Source organism: Daphnia magna, linkage group LG8 (genome assembly GCF_020631705.1).
Source record: "Daphnia magna isolate NIES linkage group LG8, ASM2063170v1.1, whole genome shotgun sequence".
Classification (NCBI taxonomy): Eukaryota; Metazoa; Arthropoda; class Branchiopoda; order Diplostraca; family Daphniidae; genus Daphnia; species Daphnia magna.
In genome coordinates, this window is record NC_059189.1 from 857,264 (window position 1) to 878,544 (window position 21,281).

Genomic DNA, 21,281 nt, shown 5'->3' on the forward strand with positions numbered 1-21,281 from the left:
TCGATTGGGCAGCAAATCACGGCGTGCAGATGTTTCACGCACGGACGAAAATAGGTCCTGTCATCAACTTGTTTATTTATTTGGCTATTTTCACGAAGAGAAAAATAAAAACTGACTATTTTTAGAAATTGATGGCAGAGAAGAAGCTCCAAAGAATTCTCCGCTTTTGGAAACTACAAAAAGGCAGACGAACAATCAGAAACCGTGGGAATTCCCGATACACGAGAAAACGTTTGTTGTTGTTGCAGCAAATAATGCCCATCCATAGAAAAACGGCGTTATAGTTTGGGCGTGTCTTATTCTTATTTTTTTGTTAGTCTATCTTCGAGACGGGGTTGGCTAAAGAAACCGATCGATTGCGCCGGGTGAACTGGGCACGGCGATGCGGTGGAAACACCAACCAACCCCCTCCCCAAAGAAAAAATTCTTTTTCTGTTTACCTTTTTTTTTTAGTTCGATATCCACGTATACACATAACCTTTTGGATTCTGCTCCATTGTTTGATAAGGTCTGAATAAACTTATTCTTTTGTCGCCATCTTTCCCGTACGTAAACACATTTCGTGTGTGTTTTTTCAAAGACTCGACTTTTGAGTATTTCGATAGTGGGAAAAGGACTTGCAACGCGCAATATCTAAAGCGATTGGTTATTGCGTAAGACTGCATGACCACGCCCTATTTCAAGTACGTCAATCGTACACGACACAGTTGATCGGCGTTGTTATTTTCGAGGTTTAAGATGTAACTCATTTGAAAAACTTGCCCGAGGGGGTGAACAACACCCCAAAACCATTCAACCGACGGAGAGGGGGGATTAGAAAAGGGTGGAAAAGACTAGAAAAAGAAACTCACGGTTGACTGTTGGTAGTTAATGACTCGTCGAGAAATGGGGCTGCTGTCAGCTGTTCGTCTGTTAAACTCGGCTTCAACTTTAAAGGATCGGTAATCTACAAAAAAAAAAAAACAAAAAAACCAAATTAAATTAGTTTGAATGAATTGAAGCTCTTCAACACGCTAACCTCCAATGATGATGATATCATTTGAAATGGAAGCCGACAATTGTAACGTGTACCACTCACGTCAGCACAACAGAATTTAAGCGGCGTGTCTCTGGTGTTTATTTCCCGTCGCTGCCAAACAAAATTCGCTTCAATCGCAACGAGAAAAGCGACGCCCTGCGAAAAATGTTAGCAAAAATAAAAAAATGTTTAGACCTTTCTCATCTGTGTCCGGCTGATACATCCACTTTACCATTAAACAGGGAATCCACGTCATCCGGCTCGAATGATGCGCGTGTTTTTATTTCCGTTTGTTTTCCACTCTGATGAACGTAAGACTCCGCACCTGTCTCTTATCCGTAAAGGAGGTGGGGTGGCGGTGTAGTTTTCATCGCAGAAAAATCACAAGCAGGTGCAACAAACGTTCTCGCCGTGTTTATTGTCGGCCGTTATTTACGGAAGAGGGCGGTGAAGTGGGAACCTTATTGTCTTTTCGTATTCGTCACCGATCCAGCATCCAATTGGATTCTCGCGAGGAATTGCGAGAGCTGATGTTTTCCGTGCACGCCATGGACATCAAAAGAAGCTCCTCTTTTCAAAGCTGCGGGTAGGGGAAAAAAAGAGAAAAAGAACGTGAGTAAACGAGCCCTGCACTTTCTGTTTGCAGTCTGATTTGCGATGATGGTGACGGGATGATCCCTCACACGCTCTTCCCCCCCCTTTCACCGTGACAATACAACGACGCAAAAAAGAAAAAGTTAAACCCTCCGTTTGCCTACTTCATATAGAAAGATGTCTTGTACATGCATGGAACGTTGTGTGTGAGGCTCATGTATTTAACCCCCCCCAATAAAGCCCTTTCATCTTTATTTATTATAAAGATTCAACATCCCAATTTCTCAGACGACGTCTCTTCGTTTTCCTCTTGCTCATATTTTTGCTTGTCTCCCTTTTTCTTCAAACAAGTGAAGAAGAAGAAAAAAAATATATGGCAGAGAAAAACGATGTTTAGAAAGCCTTTCCGGACCGTTTTACTTACAAGACCATCTTGTAAACGTACCACGATGAAAAGCCTTTCTGTTCTTTGCGATGAATAACTAATTAAAATTTACTCGAATTAATGTAAACACGAACATAAACCCCCACACAAATTTAAAAATAAAAAACAAAAACAATTTTTGCTTTGTTTCTGTGTCGATCTACAATTAAAACGTCCGTGTTTTGATGACGACCATGATGACGTAGTGGAGCGGAAGCCACATCAAATCAGCCCTGAGACGTCACTTTTCTCTTATTTTTAGCTTCATTATAGAAACGCGTGCCCTGCTTCTATTTCCGACGATCGATGACGACATCGATCTTCATCGTTCAAAAAAGATACAAATAATTTTTGAAGAACAAAAAGCAAGACACGCACACGAACAACGGACCCTACACACGACGGATAAGTGAAATACGCTGTTGAATAAGTCGTTTATGTAGGGCAAATCTCCCAAATAATAAATATTAAAAAAAGAATAATAAAAAAATGTTTTGTTTCACTCGAAACTCTTGATCCGATTTTGATTGATGCAACCGTCGTAATGTTCTGTTATTACTACTTCAAGGTTGCACACAGCGTTACAGGAAATCGATACGGGGCATGTGTGATGCGCTTTTCTTCCCTTCCCACACAGCGGATGAAAATTTCAGAAAAAAAGCTGAGACGAGTAGAATAAATGAACTGAATCTATAACAGATGAACCGAATGATAATTAACGGCAAGAATGGGAAGTAAATAGCCACGTAGATCAGCTGGTATTATTGGCAACAACGCGTTCGTTAACGACTTTTGTTTGCATTCTTTCATCGAGTGCCATAAAAACTTGCGCGGCACAGAATCCAATTAGATATTAATCAAAAAAGATCGACTGCTGTGTATACAACTCACATCATCCTATTATTATTTGTTAGCTATCTCTCTGCTGGATAGAGAGTTGAGAGTACACAGCTATTGCTCTCTATTATATCCTATCAAGTGCGGAGGCAGTGCGGAACGATATATGGATGGAAGATGCACTCGCAAAAGTGTTCCCCTTATCATCAACGATGTTTCTATTTACTGGATATAGCGTGCAACGGTAACACTTTTGCCCACAAAAGGAGAGTAAACTAGAAGATGCTCACTTGTGTATGAAAATATATCGATCCAGGGTGTACTGCCATTTGCAGTTTGTTGGGGGGGAAAACAGCTGGTGCAGCTCATCTACTTGCATAATCTTCAAAGTAGGGAAATTCACCTAAAAGATGATATCAGCTGAATAATAAAAAACATAAAAAAGAACGTCACGGTATCAATAATTGAATGATGTATGAATCCTGTCGTACCGTGGACGAGGGAAACAAAAAAAAATAATTCCGGTGCAAAGACGATGGATTCATCATTTTATGTAGTGGCAGCTTAGATTTTCCTCTGCTGCATACATGGATGAGTGGAAAAGAAAAAAAAAAGACGATCGTCTGAGTTCGCCGGATGAGTTGAATCGATGCCAGAAAAATCGGCCAATCAGGTCCCATCAAGCGAGTCATGACAAACTGATTTGCCTCTTTTGTTTCTTGACTTATTATGGAACGAGGAGGAAGTCGATTTTTGCGGCTCTTTGTGATTTTCTTCTTCCTTCCTATGCACTCGTGTTTCGTCGGCGTGCGGAAGCACAATCTTTAGATTGCTGACCGCCCCCCAAAGTGAAGGATGGGACACGTCGATTCTATCAAACAAAATAAAATCAAAAGCCAATAAATAAATAGAAAGAACCGCATTGATTGAATTACATGGCAGACGATAGGGTTTTCTTTTTTTTTCTTTCTTGTCCTCGTTTTTTCTTACTTGCTTTATAGTGTCAACCACAACGGCTTCAGTCGACCAATGTACGTCCGACAGAATCACGGAAGTAATAATGGTACTTCTGCCGGAATAAATAGGGTATCGAGCTATCGACCAAGAACCAACGGACAATTCCTTAATAAAAAAAAACAAAACAAACAAAAACAAAATAATGAAAAGAAAAAAAAAAGAAAAATTCTTTTTCTTTGTGGGCGGTATTCAAGAAGAAGCGAAGACACACATTATATTAACATGATTGTTTGGCAACGTGTAATTGTTTGTGTATTATTATAGTTATCATTACTAACGTGTTTTCTCTAAAAACATCATAATACGAGCTGGGTAATCGTATTAAAATAACAGACATTTTCATTCTTTAGATCGAACATTTCTATACGAAATGTCTTGAAACTGTAAATGTCATTTTAAAAAAGAGTTTTTTTTAACAAAAAAAAGGGAAAGAAAAGAAAAAAACTTTTCTTTTTTCTTCTTTTGAGCAGAGGGATTCAATGGGCTGATTGGTCCTCCATCTTTGTTAATTGGATTGGTATCCATTGGGATTGATGGACTGCCAGCGCCACATGTCCGTACCTATTTTTAAACACACAGATAAACAGAACAATGTTTAACAGTCCATCCAATCTGTTGTCCAATAGTGAAAAGGATTTCTTTTTTATCTTCAATGCAGTTGAAAAGTTTGACGTCTGTTCCGCAGGATTGACCGGAATATTCTCCTGCCCTTCGCGCCCCACACACAGAAACATGCAAACAGGAATGGACGAGCCAACAGTCCTGTCCATGTAACGCCAACAGCAGTACCGAATAATCGTGTTAACTGATGCGATTCAAATTCAGACATAAATTTCATGTTCTCCCTCTCTCTCTCTGCGCTTCTACGTTTTGAACGTTAGATATTAATAGCCTACGGTGCGTAAATTTACTCGCCAAAATAGGCAAACAAGAGCGGACAGTTGAAAATCCCAGCAGTCAGGACATTGTAAAGGCTCCACGAGCCAGACGGAATTTCAAAGGTTTCCGCATCAAATAAATAACGAGTTACGATTTAGCGACTGGAATGTAATAAAGGCGGACTTTGAAGTCGTGCTGCGTGGAACCCTACTTCTCTCTCTCATGTGGAAAGCATTTTCACTATTAAGATATTTTTTTCCTATTTGCTCGTTCAAAATCGACCAAAACAAAATCAAATGCTCCAAATGGCTAACGGGGGCAATAAACAACAACAAAAAAACTATATTCAATCACCGGAAATGATTAAATATCGGGGAGGTCTACAATTGATTGCGACCAGCATAATAACTTGATCTATACGCACTGAAGGTATACCTGTTCCTACGTCTTTTGTACACGGGGGTATTGTCACACTCCCATCCATTAAGGAGGACGAGAGGCTGGACCTGCTTGATCGATGGTTTTCCTTTTTTTTCAAGTTATTGATTTCCCTCCCCCCCTTTTTGGCGAATGTGGCAGTTTCAGGGCAGACAGACAGGCATACGAAAAAACATACACAATGCGGAATTTTCAGTGTCCTAAAACATTAGACACTACTCACACATGTCGGTCAGAGTGCGGCTAGCCTTCCAGTCCAGCTGGCTAGAGGCCAGGCTACAATCCGAGTAGCTCGAGGCGACATCACCATCCCTGCGGCAGACGAAATCGACGGCGATCGAACGGCCACTGACCGATTCGAAACATTTCACCACGTCCAGGACGGAATAGCCGCGACCCAGGCCAAGATTGTAGGCCAGCCATGAACCTTGTGAAATGGGATCGAAGTTATCCCCATCAATTATTTGTTCCGTCATTGACATATAGTTGACATTTACTGCCCAAGGGCGTGGTCAATATTCTTATGTCATTTATGACAACGGCTATAAACGGACATAAACCTGTTCTAACCTTTACTTCCGTTTTGAAGGATTTTCTTCGTGGCTGCCCAGTGTCCTTCCGCCAAATCCATGATGTGAATATAATCTCGGATTCCTAGAACATTCTTGGTTTTATTATGGATGAAAATTTTTTTTTTTTCTTCTTTCCTTTACCCCCCCAGTGAAATGCGAATCAATAAAGGAGCAAAAATGGGCGGGGTGAAGATTGTAAATAATAAGATACCAGTGCCATCTGGCGTCGGATAGTCGTTGCCGTAAACGGCCAGTTTGGGACGTCGACCCACGGCCACTTGAGCCACGTAAGGCATCAGATTACAAGGTACTCCTGCAGGATCCTCACCGATCCTTCCGGATGGATGTGCACCTACAGGGTTGAAATATCGCAAACAAATGGCACTCCATTCCTTTCACAGTCATTCAAATTTATTTAAAAAAAAAAAAAAAAAATGAATAACCAATTTTAAGACAAGCCGATGATAGAATTCGTTACCGGATCGGATGTGCAGAGGTCACGTAATATTTCTTCGATAAAATATTTAGTGCGGCCGTAAGGGTTGGTAACTTTCTGGCCTGTCACGTGTTCTTCATTGATGGGCAGATACTGCGGCTCACCGTAAACCGTTGCCGAAGAGGAGAAAACTAATTTCTTAACTTGGTGGCCTTTCATCACCTTAAACAGATTGCCGTCAATTAAATTATGAAACATGAATTGAAAATCTTTAAAATGTACCTCTAGGAGAGTGACCGTACCGGCCACATTATTGCGATAATAGTCGAGCGGCAAACGGCAGGAATCGCCAACCGATTTCAGCGCAGCCAAATGAATGACGCAGTCAAATCGATACTTAATGACGATACGAATCGTTCCAAGAAAATGAAAAAAAAGAATTAAAAAAAAAAAAAACGATTGTCCGTGAAAGTTTGTTTAAAGAAAAGCTCACCGAATCGAAAATCTTTTCAAGAGCATCGCCGTTGCTAATGTCAATATTGTGAAAAGCAACTGCCTTGCCAGTCAACTCTTCAACTCTTTGTAAACTCTTTGGTTTGCTGTCTTCAGTTCCTGCCAAACAATAGAATAAATATGTGCATATTTCAGCTTAACATTCGGGAAAAGAAAAATCATCGTATGTCATCAATTATGATCGAGTCTCGGAAGTCTCAAAATTCGATGCGTCCGGCTTGTAACAGGACCGCAGAAATTCGAAGGCAATGCGTTCGAATCGACCAAATCGACTCCGCAAAGTGAAGATAAACTTGTTTTCACACACGAATAATTCAACTGATGGATTTCGTTAATGTAGCGAATTATTGTGTACCCTCGGTTGTCCAGGCCACATTGTCGACCACGACGACTTGGACGTTTTGCTCGAGGAGACGGACCACCGTGTGCGTCCCGACGTATCCGCATCCGCCCGTTACCAAGACAACGACCGATGCAACGTTGTCTTCACCCACGTTTTCTGATTTTTTTCAAAGCAACAATAATTTATGTTAGTTAAAAATAAAACGAAATTAATTTATCATTTAAATCGAACAAACCTTGAGTCGATGATGCGGCCATTTTTTTTTTCCCAGTCCGTATGTAAAGATAAAATTCTAGACATGAACAAAACAAAGAAAATAAATAAATTCTCGATCCCAACATCACATTGTTGAATTGGCGGTGAAGTGAGGCTATAAATAGTAGTGAGAGAGTAGCTCGCGTCCGTATTGGTTTTTATCGTACATGCGATTGTAAAATTAACTTGCCGTGCAACTTTGTTGTCGATAGTGGAGTAGTAGGAATGCGACGTGCAGGCAACTGACTGATCAGGCACGCCGGTGTGTACGTCGTCTAGTAGTAGTTGTAGTAGACGTGAACTGCAACGAGTTGAAAGGGATTCCTTGTGCCGCGCAGGATCTCTTTCTTGGCTATTCGCCCACTACCGATCCAAATTTAACGATCCGAGAAAAGCTTTCAATTTCAGCCGCTAGATGCCACTGCCAGCGCGAAAGCCAAAGATGCGCATCCATCGACAGAATTTCCGCGTTTTCTTTTTATTTCTCCTGCGCACCCAATCAACCCAACCGACAACACACAAAAAATAAACACACCTAGTTATTTATTTTATTATTTAAATTTATGTTGACCGTTGTTTTTTTTTTTGTTCACCTTTTTATTTTTGTGTCTCTCTTTCTTTGTATGTTAAGTGTTGGGCGGTACGACAGCGGGCACCGTCCGAGTCCTTCATTTTGTTTTTCTTTCTGACCGACCAATTTTAGCTATCCACCGCTTTATTTCTTTTTGATATTTTTTCTACTGTAAAGCCTCCGGTGATGACGGAACAAGGAGGCAATGGAGGATCCTAACAAGGCAATGTGGCGTCCCCCCAATGAAACAAAATCCCCTCCACCACATCAAAAAGAGGGAGCGGAAATCATTTCTTTTCGATAATGTTATACAACAAACCACTAGAAAAAGAGAGAGAAAATAAAAACTGCGCTCCAGAAGACATTGATTGATATGATTTTTTACTCTGCTAAGAAATAAGAAAAGAAATGAAAAAAAAAAAGTGTAGGATGAAAAAGAAGGCGTTAGGTCCAAGTTGATGGCGCAGGAACACACAGTCAAGTGGTCTGTGTTGGTGTTATGGCGACCGACGACACACGGGCCGGGGCCCGTCATGTGAAGAGGAGAAAGGGAGGCGCGCCCGATGTAACGAACGCCCTGACGCGCATCCGCCACCGCCGCAATTTTTGTTTGCCCGTCGGGGGAGAAGTCTCTCCTCTCTTTCTTTTTTTCCTAACCGTCCACCCATTCGTCCGGTTCTCTCCCCATTGCCTTCTATTCTTCTCCTCTTTAAAAAAAAAAAACAGACAAAGTTACGGGCCATCTCTTTTGTTTGTTGTTTTTTTTTTTCTGACCAGGAGGCCGTAAAGACACACGACAGGCGAGAGCCCGACAAGAACAAAAGAGAAACGAAGCCGGGCCAACATCAAATCTTCCCCTTCCCCGTTGACGTCGTCCCGTCGCTGCACGACCGAAAGAAAAGCGGAAATCATTTCGATTCCCGTCTTCCCCATTTTGTGTGTGTGTGTGTGTTGAAAGAGCGAAGGCAATGGGGACGCCCCCGCCAGTTTTTTCTAAAATACACACACAGCGTCGTCCCATCACCAGGGCCACTGGTTGTGATGGAAAATTGGGTTATTGCGACAAACGAGAACCGCCAAACTGTCGGTTTCCCCTTACAGCCCAAAAACGCAGACAAGCGTGCGCTGCGGAGAACGTGCCCTTGCTGATGCTTCCGCACTTTCAGAAAAAAAACAACATAAAATATTTATCTTTGAATAAGAAATATTTGCTGTGACTTCTTTTTTTAAACTTACATTTGTTTTTTTTCGCGTATAGTGGGTGTAGTAGCCGTTTCGGGTGGAGGGAAGAAGAAGAAGAAGAAAAAAAGAGATTTTTCTTTCCCCTTTCGTGAGAAAACGTACGTGCCGGAACTGTGGCAGCCAATGGCAAACATACAGCAGGTACAACTTGCCTCCCATCACGTAGGTAGACTTGAAGGGCCTGTTAGAAGAAGAGAGATGGGTTACCGTGGGGTTAGAAGTTTGGATTAGGTTTCATCAATATATATTATTTTCGTTTTTTTTAAAGGAAGAAGAAAAGAAAAACAAGATGTCCCTCCAAGTAAACTCCTATTTGTCCTTCCTTCTGGATATGAAAGATGTGCTAAACAACAACCATTCAAAAGAGTTTTTTAATTTTCCTTGGAAATTGCCCCCCCACGATAATTCAAATAAAAAATGGATGATGAATCGCGTTTCGGGTTTTTCTTAAAAACGAGATAACAACCCACACATTTCAAAGCCAAGAAGAAAGAAAAAAATTGTGTTGAAACGATTGCAAAGAAATCGGACCGAACCAATGCGAGGTGTCAACTTGATACGCGCAGCAACAAAGAGAATTTTTTTAAAAAATGTTGAAATGGTTGAAAGGAGCCAAGACGGGCAGGCCAGCACAACAACCTTGTTGTTTTTCTTCCCCCTTTTTTTTTTTAAACTTATTCCCTTGCCTTCCTCGTTTTTTTTCCCCCCCTTTAAAAACTCGTCTCTCTTTTGCTGTTTGCCTGTCCGTGGACGAAGGGATAGACAGGCCACCCACCGAGACGAGAAAATGGAAAGAGAGAAAGACGGACCAGATGTCGGCTCAGCCTTTCCTTGTTATTGCGGCTGGTGAGGGCCAGTCCTGCGCTCTCTCTCAATCTCTTTTTTTTTTTTTTTTTTGGTACCTTGTGACTTGATGATAACAATCCCCCCCCCCTTTTTTTCCCCGTCTTCTTTTCCGCTTGCAGCCACTGAATTTGATCATCAGTGAGGGGTGGGCCAGTTTAGAGAGAGCTCATTACTTGTTGTTCCATGTGAAAACCGCACACGCTAACCGCTGGATTTTTTTGTCTTTTTCTTGAACGTATCAGTCAATCACGAAAAAAAAAGAATGAAATAAAAACAAACAAAAACTTGGACAACCGACAACAACATCATCGGAAAAAAGACAAAAAAACAACATTGAATAAGAACTTTTTTTTGTTTTGTTTTTTTGGCTCGTAATCAAACCACACGGAAAGAGATGGGCCACGTTCGTGGAACGTCGTGGTGGCGCTGGAGGCAAAGATGCACGTCTAACAAACTGACCGCACATGTTTTTCTTTCTATTGTCGTTTCAGCTAAAAGAGAAAAAATAAATAAACAAAACTACAAAAAAAAAAGACAAAAGAAAAAACGAGTGAGCGCACGACTTGCGACGATGACGATAATGGGCCAATGTGTGCTGGCCATGAGACCGGACCTACACACCGGAGTGTCCGGGCCCACGTATCTATCACACATTTTTACTTAAAAAAAAAAAAAAAAAAAAAGTCTCTCGGGTCATTAGAAACAACAACAACAACAACAAAAAATGGGAAAGGAAAAGAAGAAGAAGGAAGGGAAACCCGCATCACCAGCAGCACCGCCAGTCCACCATGCACCCACCGCCCATATCAACAGTTGGCCTTAATTTTTGCTCGTCTGCATAGCATTTGCATACCATCAGACCAGTCATGCACGACATGTCTAGAAGCCGCTGGTTTTCTTTTTCGTTCCGAGACAAAAGAAATTGTTTAAAAAATAAATAACTGAAGAAAATGAAATTCGTTGGTTCAATTCATTCCTTTTCCTATGGCAAATGCGACGCTGTTCCATTGAGCCCGATTCCAAAACAAAACAAACAAATTGGGTGATGCGACACCCTTTCCTTTCTTTTGGGCTTGGCGAATCAAAACGTTTGAACAGTAGCGCACCCCATCGGCGTGCGGCGTCACGTTTCTTTTTTCGGATGACAAGTCTCCAATAATAGATTTCAATAAACATCACAACTACAAAGTGCCTAATAATGGATTGATGAGATCTTTGCATCTCATCATTTCTCTCTTATTTTCTCGTTGTTTTTTTTAATTTTTGCGAGGTAAAAGTTGTTCTTTAAGTGAAATTATTCACGTAGAAAAAGGATGTCAGTACCGGATTGCACCTGTCGGAGGATGTTTCCGATCGAAAGAAATGGTGCCGATGTTTTCTTTTTTTCTTTCTTTCAAAGTTTAAGTTGTTTAAAAAAGCAAAGCAAAAACTCGACGAATAAGACGCGGAGAAAAGAGGAGAAAGGAACACATTTTCATGCAACACGAAATTTTTCTTGTCTCTTTCTGATGTACAAAAGAAACAACAACATACGCCCGTGGGCGAGTAGACGTCGTACTGTGTGGGTGTAGTAACTGCTGCAGTTTGAAAAATAAAATCAAATAACCCAGGAAAAGAAACGCACACACGAAATAAAAAGAGAAAAGACGCAAAATAGACGCCGACGACGACGCCCTTACTGCAAATGTATCACCCGCTGTCGCTGCAGCAGGGGTGGACTCACCCATCCTTCTTTCCCTCGTCTGGCCGTCTTCTTGTGACGGGTCGGCCCGTTAGATTGGAGCAGGACTCTCTTCCCCCCCCCCCCTGCCGCTTTTCTCTTTTCTTTTGTCTGCGCCAAGAAGGAAAAAAAAAAGGGGGGCGACGGAACACGCCGGGCTAACCAGAAAAGAAAAAAGAAAAAGAAATTGTGTGTTTCTTTGAGGGTCTGCTTTTTCTTGTCCGTTTCAACTGTTGGCCAGCATTTTAATGAAAACCCAAAAAAATAATAACCCCGAAGAAACGAATGCGATTGGACAGGTTTTGCGGCTGTCCCCAAACTTGATGACGCAACAAACTGGCGTTTACGACACACACACACACAAATAACGCAAATGTCAGTCAAAATGTTTCCATTTCCCATCATTTTCTCTTTTATCAATCGCGTTTGCGTCTGTGTCATAGAAATGAATAAGAAAAAAACAAAACAAACACAACGCAGTTCATCCGTCTGTAGTAGGAGGAACGTTCAAAACTTTTTCACCCTTTGCCTTTGACAAAAAAAAAAAAAACTTTAAAAAAGAGATGAGGGGAGGGAAAAGCAAGAGAGAGCTGCTGACAAAAAAAAAAGAAAAGAAAATGGAGAAATGAAAAAAAAAAAAAAGAGAAGCGGCGACGACCGAGCGGACCGGAGCAGTTGATGAGAGACCCGAATGTTCACGTCTCTTTTCTCCCCTTCTCCTCATCCAACATGGATAACCGAAAGAAAGGAATAAAAAAAAAAGAGAGAAAGAGAGAGAGAGAACGAATGGTGTAGTAGAGTGGTGTAGTAGGTGGAATAGAGCGGGGGGAGGAGGAGGAGGATCAAGAATAGGGGCCCTCTCAACTGGCGCGCACACACACAGCAGAACAGAAGGTAAGTTTAGTTCATATCTTTTTCTCTCGTCTCTCTCTCACTCTCGCAGTGTGTGTATGTGCCAGACTGGCGGGGCGGGCGTAGGAGGCTTTTTCTTTTTCCCTCTCGTTTCGACGGAAATGAAACGAGTCTCCCCTCCTCTTACCACCCACTCTCCCGCAACGACGCCGCCGACTTTGAAAGCACACAAAGAGTAAAAAAAAAAAATAGAAAAATAGAGAGAAAAGGCAACGCTTCTCTTTTCTTTTCTCTCTCTGCTCTCCCCCGTCCCTCTCTCATCGTTCGTTCGTGTGGGTTGGTGAGTCGTGCCGCTACCTCCTGGACTTCTCTTATAAGAACTCTGTCCCATTCGGGAATCCGTTTCCTTTGGGGAGGGGGGACTTGCCTTCGATCCCTTGTATAAAAAGAAAAAGAAGAAGAAGAAAAATAAATATCTAAAAAAAATTAAGAGGGGAGGAGAGAAGGGGCTACGCTCTTTGTCTGTCTGTGTGTGTCTGTGTGTGTAGACCAGAAAAAGAGAGAGGGGAGGTTTTTATCACGTCCGGCGGCACACAGAGAAAGAGCTGCTAGCGGCGTCTCTCTTTTTTTTTTTTTATATTTTGGCGGATTGTGTGTGTGTGTGTGTGTGTCTCGGTCTAAAGGCTACGAGTGTACCGTATAGACGAGTAACATAGACGAGCTGCAGTAGCAGTAGTGGCGTTCCCTCCCATTTCCAGCCGAAAAAAAGAGAGGGGAGGATGTGTGTGTGGGCCGTCGTCTATCTGTCGAGTGCACGAGAGGAGGGAGAGGAGGCGGGTGACGGCGTACCCTCCGTTCACTCGATCCGTCGAAACACTCACTGTGCCAACCCTCCCCCCCCCCTCCCATCCCCTCCGCTATCCCTTTTGGTATATACACGGTTCCACCAGTTCCACTATCGGCCACTTCTCAACAACAAGCCGGACTTGACTCACTCACTCCCCTTTTTTCTCTCTCTGCGGTGCCCCTTTTTTTTGTGTTTTGTTTTCTCCCTTTTCTTTTCTTGTTCGGAACATTTTGGCCGGACCTCAGTTCTTTCTCTCTGTGCGTTGTGTTGTGTGTTGTGTGTCTTTGTGCGACGTGTGTGTGCGTGTTTAAGGGAGGAGAAGAATACGGGGCGCAACGAAAATAGACGCGTATTCAAATTAAATCAAAACGATACGTTTGCAACAAAAAAAAAAATACAAAACACAAAACAAAGGGAGGGAAACTTGTTGATGTGAGTCCCGTTTGCACTTTGGTGCGTTACCTAAAGTTGTAAAGCGTTTCAAAGGGGGAAGGGGAGAGTGTGTGAGAAAAGAAATCGAAGATGCGAAGTCAAACGACGACGACGACGACGGCAAACAGCCGGAAACGAGTGCGTGAATCGGCAAACAGCGTCCGATCGACTCGTCTCAAAACGGGACGTCACGCGCGGCCTTCGCTGGCCCCCGAATTGGATATGAAAATGGACGACATGGACGACGAAATGACGACCATTTTGCACTTGGAAGAATTGGAAGAAGAAGAAGAATCGTTCAAGAAGAAGAAAAAAATGATGACCATCAAGAAGAGCCCAAAAATCGTTCAACATCCAGCAGCCACAGCCGCTGCCGCAGCCGCCGCGGTCATCGGCCCTTTGTCAGATGGAAGGGCATCAAGCGAGCAAGACCAGACTGCAATCGTGACGCCATCCAAAAACCGAAAACAGGCGCTGCTTCAGCAACAGCAGGTCGCTAATGGCTTTCCGGTGACCGTGTTTCCACCTGCCGCCGATAACAATAACAGCACTCCTGCCGGACCCTTTCAGCAACGCCTCACCAATAACAACAACAACAACAACAGCAACAACAATAAGAACAGTAAAGGAGTTGCCAACAGCAAGCCGGAACACAAACCGGCCGTCATCATCGCAAACCGAACAGCTAAAGAAGCTCCTCCTCTTTCTTCTTCTTCTTCTTCTTCTGTTTCGACCAGACGGGACGGTGATGAAGCGACAGCGGCCATCGTTGCGGTCACATCAGCCGCCGTGTCCATTCGCCGACAACAAATGAAAGACGCTTTCCAGCCTTGGGTTATGCAGGTCCGCATTTGATTTCTTCATTCTTTTTATTTCATTTTTATTTTTTATTTTCCTCCTATGACGCGACATTTCCGCAATGAAGACAAGAAATTCGTTTTTTTTTAAAATAATGTTTCTCTTTTGTTTTGATTGCGCGGCGGGTTTGCGTAGACGTACGGAGATGCGGCCAAAACCAAGACGATTTCACGTCGCAAATCGGAGCGAATCGCCCGCATTTTGAGGGGCGAGGACCGATCGAACGGGGCCGACTCGTCTAAATTTCGTTTCTGGGTACGAGCCAAAGGTTTCCGTCTCGGTGCAAATGGAACTGCTGGCAACCCAACAGACTCCTCCTCCTCCTCCTCCTCTTCTTCTTCTTCTTCCATTTCATCGGACCTCATATCAGCAGAGGGTTCGCCTTTTCCTGGAAACGGCGGCAACGACCCGACGGCACACGACGACCTCTACGTCGTCACCAGCACCACAAAGGTAACAACAACCATCGCCCACACCTTCACTACGATCTGTTTCGCTAGAAAAGAAAATCATTTCCACCCCACCCCCTACCCCACCCCACCCTGAAGCAATTGGAAACGTAACATCATATCAAAGTGGTACATTTTCCGTTACAACTTTCAAGTCTTCCTCTCTCCACACCCAAAACAAAAACAAACAAAAAAAAAGATAAATAAAAAAAAAAGGGGCAAAAAATGAAAAAAATTGCGGCCGTCCGCTTTCCATACGTGGGACGCACGTGGAAAGTTAACGAGGAAAAGAGACGGAAAAAAAGAAAGAGACGGGGGATAATGCTGGTGGAGGGGGACGTCTTGACGCCGTGTGGGTGAGGGGTTGATGCCTTTGTATAGAACCTTCTTTTCTTTGACGACATACACAGAGAGAAGGGTGGGGGGAGCCCGTTGCTCCGATGCGGAATAGAAGATCGGAGGAGGAGCCGATGACGACCAAAGCGAAGAGACAAGACACACTCCATCAGTAACAGCGTGCCCTTTCCTTCCCCTCCCCCATTCTGGCTTGCTTTTTTTTTTTTTTTGCTTATTTTTTTTTTTCCCCCTTCACAACCGAACGGGAAGGAAGAGAGAGAGAGAGAGAGACAGGACCGGAGCACATTGGATCGATGTGAAGGGCCGGTGGAGGTCCCTTTCGGGTGAAAGAAAAATAAAATAAAATAAAAGGAAGAAAACGAAAGAAAGGTGGGAGGGGGGAGAGTAGTAGGGGTCGGTTACTCTCTGTCCCCCTCCATCCGAGGGCTGTCACGGTCGACGCTGTTTTGTTATATATCCTCCTGCCTCTCTCTCTCTCTCATTCTCCTTCATCGTCGTTCACAACAACCCACTCTGATCTTTTCCTCCCCAATGTCCACTGTTTCTGTGGTGGCGCCAAATGGGGGACGCCCTTGCGTCCGCCATCGTCCGCCGGATGGAACGAACCCCCCCCACTCCTTCTCATCCGCCTCTTTATTTTTTTACTTTTCCCCCAACTCTCTCTGTCTGCTTTCCTCTTTCTTTGTCGTCGCGTGTATTGTATATCCCGAACGAAGATGTAAGGTGGTGGGCCCTTCCTCCTTCTTGGCCGTTTTGATCATTCGCGGCACACTCGCTCAACTCACCGACAACAAACAATGGCAGGAAGTTGTTGATGCCATCGCATTTCTTTTTTCCGCATTCCTCCCACCCCTCGGTGTATCGCTACCCACACAAGAATTGTCGCTCGTGTTTTTCCTATTTACCTTTTTTTTTCTCTCTATTTCAACACAGTTACGACAAAGTTTTTCTTTTCTTTTCTTCAAAAACAAACAAAACAACAACAAAAGAAGGGCCGGTTTGAAAAAAGAAAAAGCGCAAATAATCTAACGGCATGTGAGGAGAGAAAGAACAACATTTCAGAGGTCCTAACGAGCGCAAAGTCGTTCACGGTTGGAGAGTCTAAAAAGCAGACGACAGACGGTTTTCCGGCTGGCTCCTGACTCTTCGTGGATTTCCACACACTCGACGGCAGACGATAATATCTTTCTCTTTTTATTTTTTTTTTCCTTGATATGAATAAGAAGCGGGGAAGAAAAAAAAAGAGGGACTGGCTGGCGGGTAGGATGAAGAAGAAGAAAAAGAAACAAACAAGATTCAGGGCGGGATCGAGTATCTACTTCCCTTTTTGGGGTCGCTCGTTTGGGGGGCTTCGTGGGACGTGCAGCATTTTTTTTCTTTCCTTTTTCTCTCTCTCGCTTTGACGTGTTTGTTTTTGCCCTTGCTCCGTTCGCCCGCACACTCAGATTCCCGTCGCCATGACTACACACACACACACAAGCCAAACCCAATAGACTCTCCCGCCTCCTCTCCCCCCCCCCTTTTTACCAGGCCCACTCAATTTACCCACCTCACTCCCAATCCATCCCAAACTGGTTTCTCTTTCTTCTCTTGTCTCACGCACACACACGCATCCAAACGAAATCCCCCCTTCCCTCTTTCAGCCGATCCGTTTCCCGCACCCCTCGTGCGACCTTTGTTGTACGGATTTCAAAGATTTCATACGCCATCTAGTCGTTGAAACTCTAATCTTTAACATTTTCATTTTTCAAAAAAAAATAAAAATAAAATAATAATAATAATAATAATAAAATTAAAATAAACAGGACGAAGCAGGCGGAGAAGATCGGCCCGTCTACAAAAAAGTGGCCGTCGTCGAAGACTTCTTCGACATTATTTATAGAGAGCACGTCGAATTCATGAGCAACAGCGGCGGACGACCGCCAACGGGCAAACACGCCGGACAGAAACGGACGTATCGCGCTGTGAGTGGCTCGCAATTTTCTTTTCAAATAACACAAAATGTTAACCCCAGATTTTGTTTTTCCTGCGCCACAAAAATAAAAAAATAAAAAGATAACAGAAATTTACGCGTTCCTGCCGCGAGAGGCTGTCACGAGATTCTTAATGCAATGCGCCGATTGCCAACGACGCGGCAACGGCGCTTCATCCGCCGCCAACGTGATCCTTCCATCGTCCAGCCAACTCGTCGCAGGAGCACAAGGACCAGCCTCTACTCCTACTCCTACACCCAACAGCGTCCTGCCCAATCAAAGCGTTTCGCCTGGGTCACCGACTCCCCCGGCATCCCCGCACACCCCGGCCAACGTAACGGCCACGGCTGCTCCTGCCACCGTCAAGTTGCACCACCACCACCACCACCTCCCACCGACGCCGCCGCAGTCCAGCCGCCATAGCGATAGCTGGTCTCAACAACAGCAGCAACTTCGGCTGTTGGGGTTGGGCCAAGCTACTCCCATCCCTCCTACCCCATCGACGCTGCTGATGGGTTTGGCCGTGACGACAAACAACATCGACCTGAGTCTGCCATTGACCAGCACGCTCCTCAAACGCGCCACATTGGCCGGTGTGTCCCATCAACAACTTTTAGGACTGGATCGTGCCGTAAGTTAGTTAGTTTTTTTTTTTCTTTTTATTCCCCCCTAAGGGCATTTTTACGCATCGCTATCATTCGCGCATAATCATGTCAAAAGGAGCCTGTGTTTTACAAGGAGTGTTAAAAAATTGCCGCCCTTCTCGTCTTTTTTTTGTTTTGTTTTTTAAGGCAAGGCTTGAAGCGAAGAAAATAATAAAGGGAAACAAAATAATAATTTAACGATCTGGCAGCGCTTGCGCGTTAGAGACCCTTAAAACAAAACACGCGAGATTTGTTTTTGAGGGAAGGAACGAATATGAAAGAGAGATTTGATTATTGAGAAGAAGAAGAAGAAAAAAAGGCTTGGTCTCATTTTCTCTTAAATGTTTTTGGCTGTCGACAAGAGAAGCGAGAGCGAAAATAGAGAAAGAAGAAGAAAAACTGGGATTGAGAGAATGGGTGTGGAATTGATGGGCTCTGGCGGGCAAACATAACATAAAGAATGAGATCGAGGGGGGAGTTCTCTTTGGATTATTCGCTGCTGTTTGTTATACCGTGGAAAAAGAGAAAATAAAAGTCTATCGATTTCGTGGGTTCTGTTGTTGCGCCACAAGGAGAAAATAAAAAATAAAAACTTGGAGCCTCTCCCGATCGGCTCCGTCTGCCCCTACAAGAGTCGATCAAAAACTTCCGAAAAAAATAAAAAAATAAAATGAAAACCTTCTTTTCTTTCTGTCCATAGGAGTCGTCATTTAGCTCGGCTGGAATATCTAGTCAGCAACTACCCCGAGGCATGACAGCTGGATATCCAGTGGATCATCAAGAGATCAATCCAGTGTCACAACAACAATATCAGAGCTCTTCTTCTTCCACGTCGAATTGCAACGCAACGATGACAACAGCCTATACGACCAACGATCCCACCAGCCCCATCACGTTGGATTTGTCTTTGTCAAAAACGTCGACCACCGATGTCGCCATGTGTGACGATCATTCCCCAAACGGAACTGTCAAAGACGAGGACGACGAAGATGACGACGATGTTGATGACAGGATCGACACCCAGCAAGATCCAGAACGTCTCAAAGCTTTCAATGTAAGTTCACATACATACCCCCCGCTAGCAAGAGACGGTCTCAATTTAAAAATGGATTCTTTCTTTTTCGTATGTCATTTAGATGTTTGTTCGACTATTTGTTGACGAAAATCTAGACCGGATGGTCCCCATTTCACGACAGCCACGTGAGAAAATTCAAGCAATTATCGGTAGGCGACACGTTGAACACACAGGCGGAATGTTCTTGAACTAATTGGCTTCCTTAATTTTAGATTCGTGTTTACGTCAGTTTCCAGAATTTGGCGAAAGAGCGCGCAAACGTATACGTACCTATTTGAAGTCGTGTAGACGCCATAAGCGAACGAGGGATCATCCAGATGCTCCGTATTCAGTGGCTGGTGCGTTGCCATCTCCGAATAGACCAATGCCATCTCACTTGACGTCGGTCGTGGCTGAACAAATCCTAGCACAGGCCTGTGAAAATGAGAATCAAAATGCCAAACGGTTACGTCTAGGACTCGAACCAATCAGCCAGCCTTTACCACCACCAACAACTAATAACGAGGGATCAAATGTTTCAAACAGCCCAACAACATTTGCACAACAATCGGAAGCAGCCCAGAGTTCACAGTCTACCATGATACCAACTTCATCTGGAATAAATCTGTCCTCTAGCCAAACGACCAATTTGTTCCGACCGGCATTCGGGCCATACCAGAGATCCAGCAATAATGGAAATTCTCAACCAACAACTTCCATTAATCAAGGTACATTTATCATTTCATCATAAAACATGGAGGCCATTAATGCATGATGAGTAAAGAAAAGGTTACCTAGGGGTTAAGTTCGGCCGCCATTACACGAGAGCACGTGCTGCAGTTTCAAGTGGCTTTTGATGAGGGTTTTTTTTGTTTTTCACAACACACAGAGAAATGGCACACACACACACACTAATGAAAAACATATTACGTTCGGCAAGGTGTTGCAGTTGAGTTCTTATTTTTCATTAAATGGAAAATATTTCATACAAAATCACAGCAGTTTCGATGCTGCTCCACCTGCCTTGAACACGATACTGATCCCGCCAATCCCGGAAACATGACTTTGCCGGGTTTTTTCCAACAACGTTGCCAACCCTTTATCTTACCAATATCGATGCCAAATTTCACAAATTAATTCTCTGTTTAGAAATTAGTAATTATAAGTTTGCAACCATTTTCAATTAAAAATGAATTAATCAAGTAAATTTGTATCACCACATAATAGGTCCGACAGATTTGAGTACAAAATCCCGGCCGGCTTCTGCTATTTTGGCGCCAGCAACAACAAATGGCTTACCCAGTCGCTCGTCGCCATTGCAACCACATAAACTGAATGCTGCAGAAATTCTGGCTGTTCGTCAGTTAGTCACTGGATACAGAGAATCGGCAGCTTTTTTGCTTCGATCAGCAGACGAGTTGGAACAATTGCTACACCAACAGCAATCAACAAATTGAAAGCAAACGTTTTCAATGTCAATTTTACACGTCTTCGCGAGAAATTTATATTATAAAATAGATTATATGTATGTGTTTATTTTGTGTCTCGGCAACAATGTGCAATTTTCGAAAAACAAGCTAGAAAAAGAAAGAAAATTCATTGTTTTTTTCCCTGGTTGGAGTGAGCCAAATTTTCTTCCTATTCCCCAAGGTTCGAATCCAGATAAAAAGTTCCTCTGTCGCTGTTCAACAACTCCTTATACGTATTTGCTTGTTCTACAGAAAGATCAAAGAATGTTTGTACACATGTTTGTAAACAATTAACTATTAATAAAAGTCGAAATAACCGAATCAAACAACTTTACTCATGGGATACAATGGCTTTTGAACTCTTGATAGAAGTATTGCATGGTTTCATTGCATTTGAAACAACAACAACGTTGCATGGAAAAACAAGCAAAAATGTACCTGTCTAAGTTTGGGAGACAATTTCGTTTGTAACTTCTAGTAAAAGTAGTAATAGCTGTGAAGTTTATCCACACCGAAAACAAACATTGGGTTCTTCGTATTTGCAGCAGAAATTAAGACATTTCAGAAAACACGTGTTTTAACAAGGAAGAAACAAGTGTTGCATTGCCTCAATAGATGTCATGCGTTTTTGCCACGCGGGA

The 21,281-nt window shown here is 43.2% G+C and overlaps 2 protein-coding genes and 2 long non-coding RNA genes across 4 annotated transcripts; 1 reads left to right on the forward strand and 3 right to left on the reverse strand.

Moving 5' to 3' along the window:
* Window positions 1-850: 850 nt before the first annotated feature.
* LOC116929582 lies at window positions 851-1,576 on the reverse strand. Its single transcript, XR_006650966.1, has 3 exons — window positions 1,251-1,576; window positions 1,019-1,174; window positions 851-946 (listed from the first exon to the last, which is right to left on the reverse strand). It is a non-coding gene; the product is annotated as an uncharacterized LOC116929582 (long non-coding RNA).
* A 2,540-nt stretch (window positions 1,577-4,116) lies between these two features.
* LOC116929587 (UDP-glucose 4-epimerase) lies at window positions 4,117-8,053 on the reverse strand. Its single transcript, XM_032936852.2, has 11 exons — window positions 7,920-8,053; window positions 7,517-7,813; window positions 7,307-7,363; window positions 7,084-7,227; window positions 6,709-6,827; window positions 6,498-6,611; window positions 6,258-6,437; window positions 5,991-6,171; window positions 5,778-5,861; window positions 5,431-5,634; window positions 4,117-4,451 (listed from the first exon to the last, which is right to left on the reverse strand). Exons 3-11 carry the CDS (start codon window positions 7,326-7,328, stop codon window positions 4,396-4,398), a joined length of 1,104 nt encoding a protein of 367 aa, XP_032792743.2. The 5' UTR covers window positions 7,329-7,363; window positions 7,517-7,813; window positions 7,920-8,053; the 3' UTR covers window positions 4,117-4,395.
* Window positions 8,054-13,488: 5,435 nt separating this feature from the next.
* Window positions 13,489-20,961, forward strand: LOC116929584 (nucleolar protein 4). Its single transcript, XM_045178535.1, has 8 exons — window positions 13,489-14,679; window positions 14,830-15,147; window positions 17,306-17,464; window positions 17,556-18,104; window positions 18,818-19,171; window positions 19,254-19,341; window positions 19,405-19,899; window positions 20,399-20,961. The coding sequence occupies exons 1-8, from the start codon at window positions 13,927-13,929 to the stop codon at window positions 20,626-20,628; spliced, it is 2,946 nt and encodes a 981-aa protein (XP_045034470.1). The 5' UTR covers window positions 13,489-13,926; the 3' UTR covers window positions 20,629-20,961.
* Window positions 20,691-21,230, reverse strand: LOC116929590. Its single transcript, XR_004397964.2, has 2 exons — window positions 21,079-21,230; window positions 20,691-20,886 (listed from the first exon to the last, which is right to left on the reverse strand). It is a non-coding gene; the product is annotated as an uncharacterized LOC116929590 (long non-coding RNA).
* Window positions 21,231-21,281: the final 51 nt, after the last annotated feature.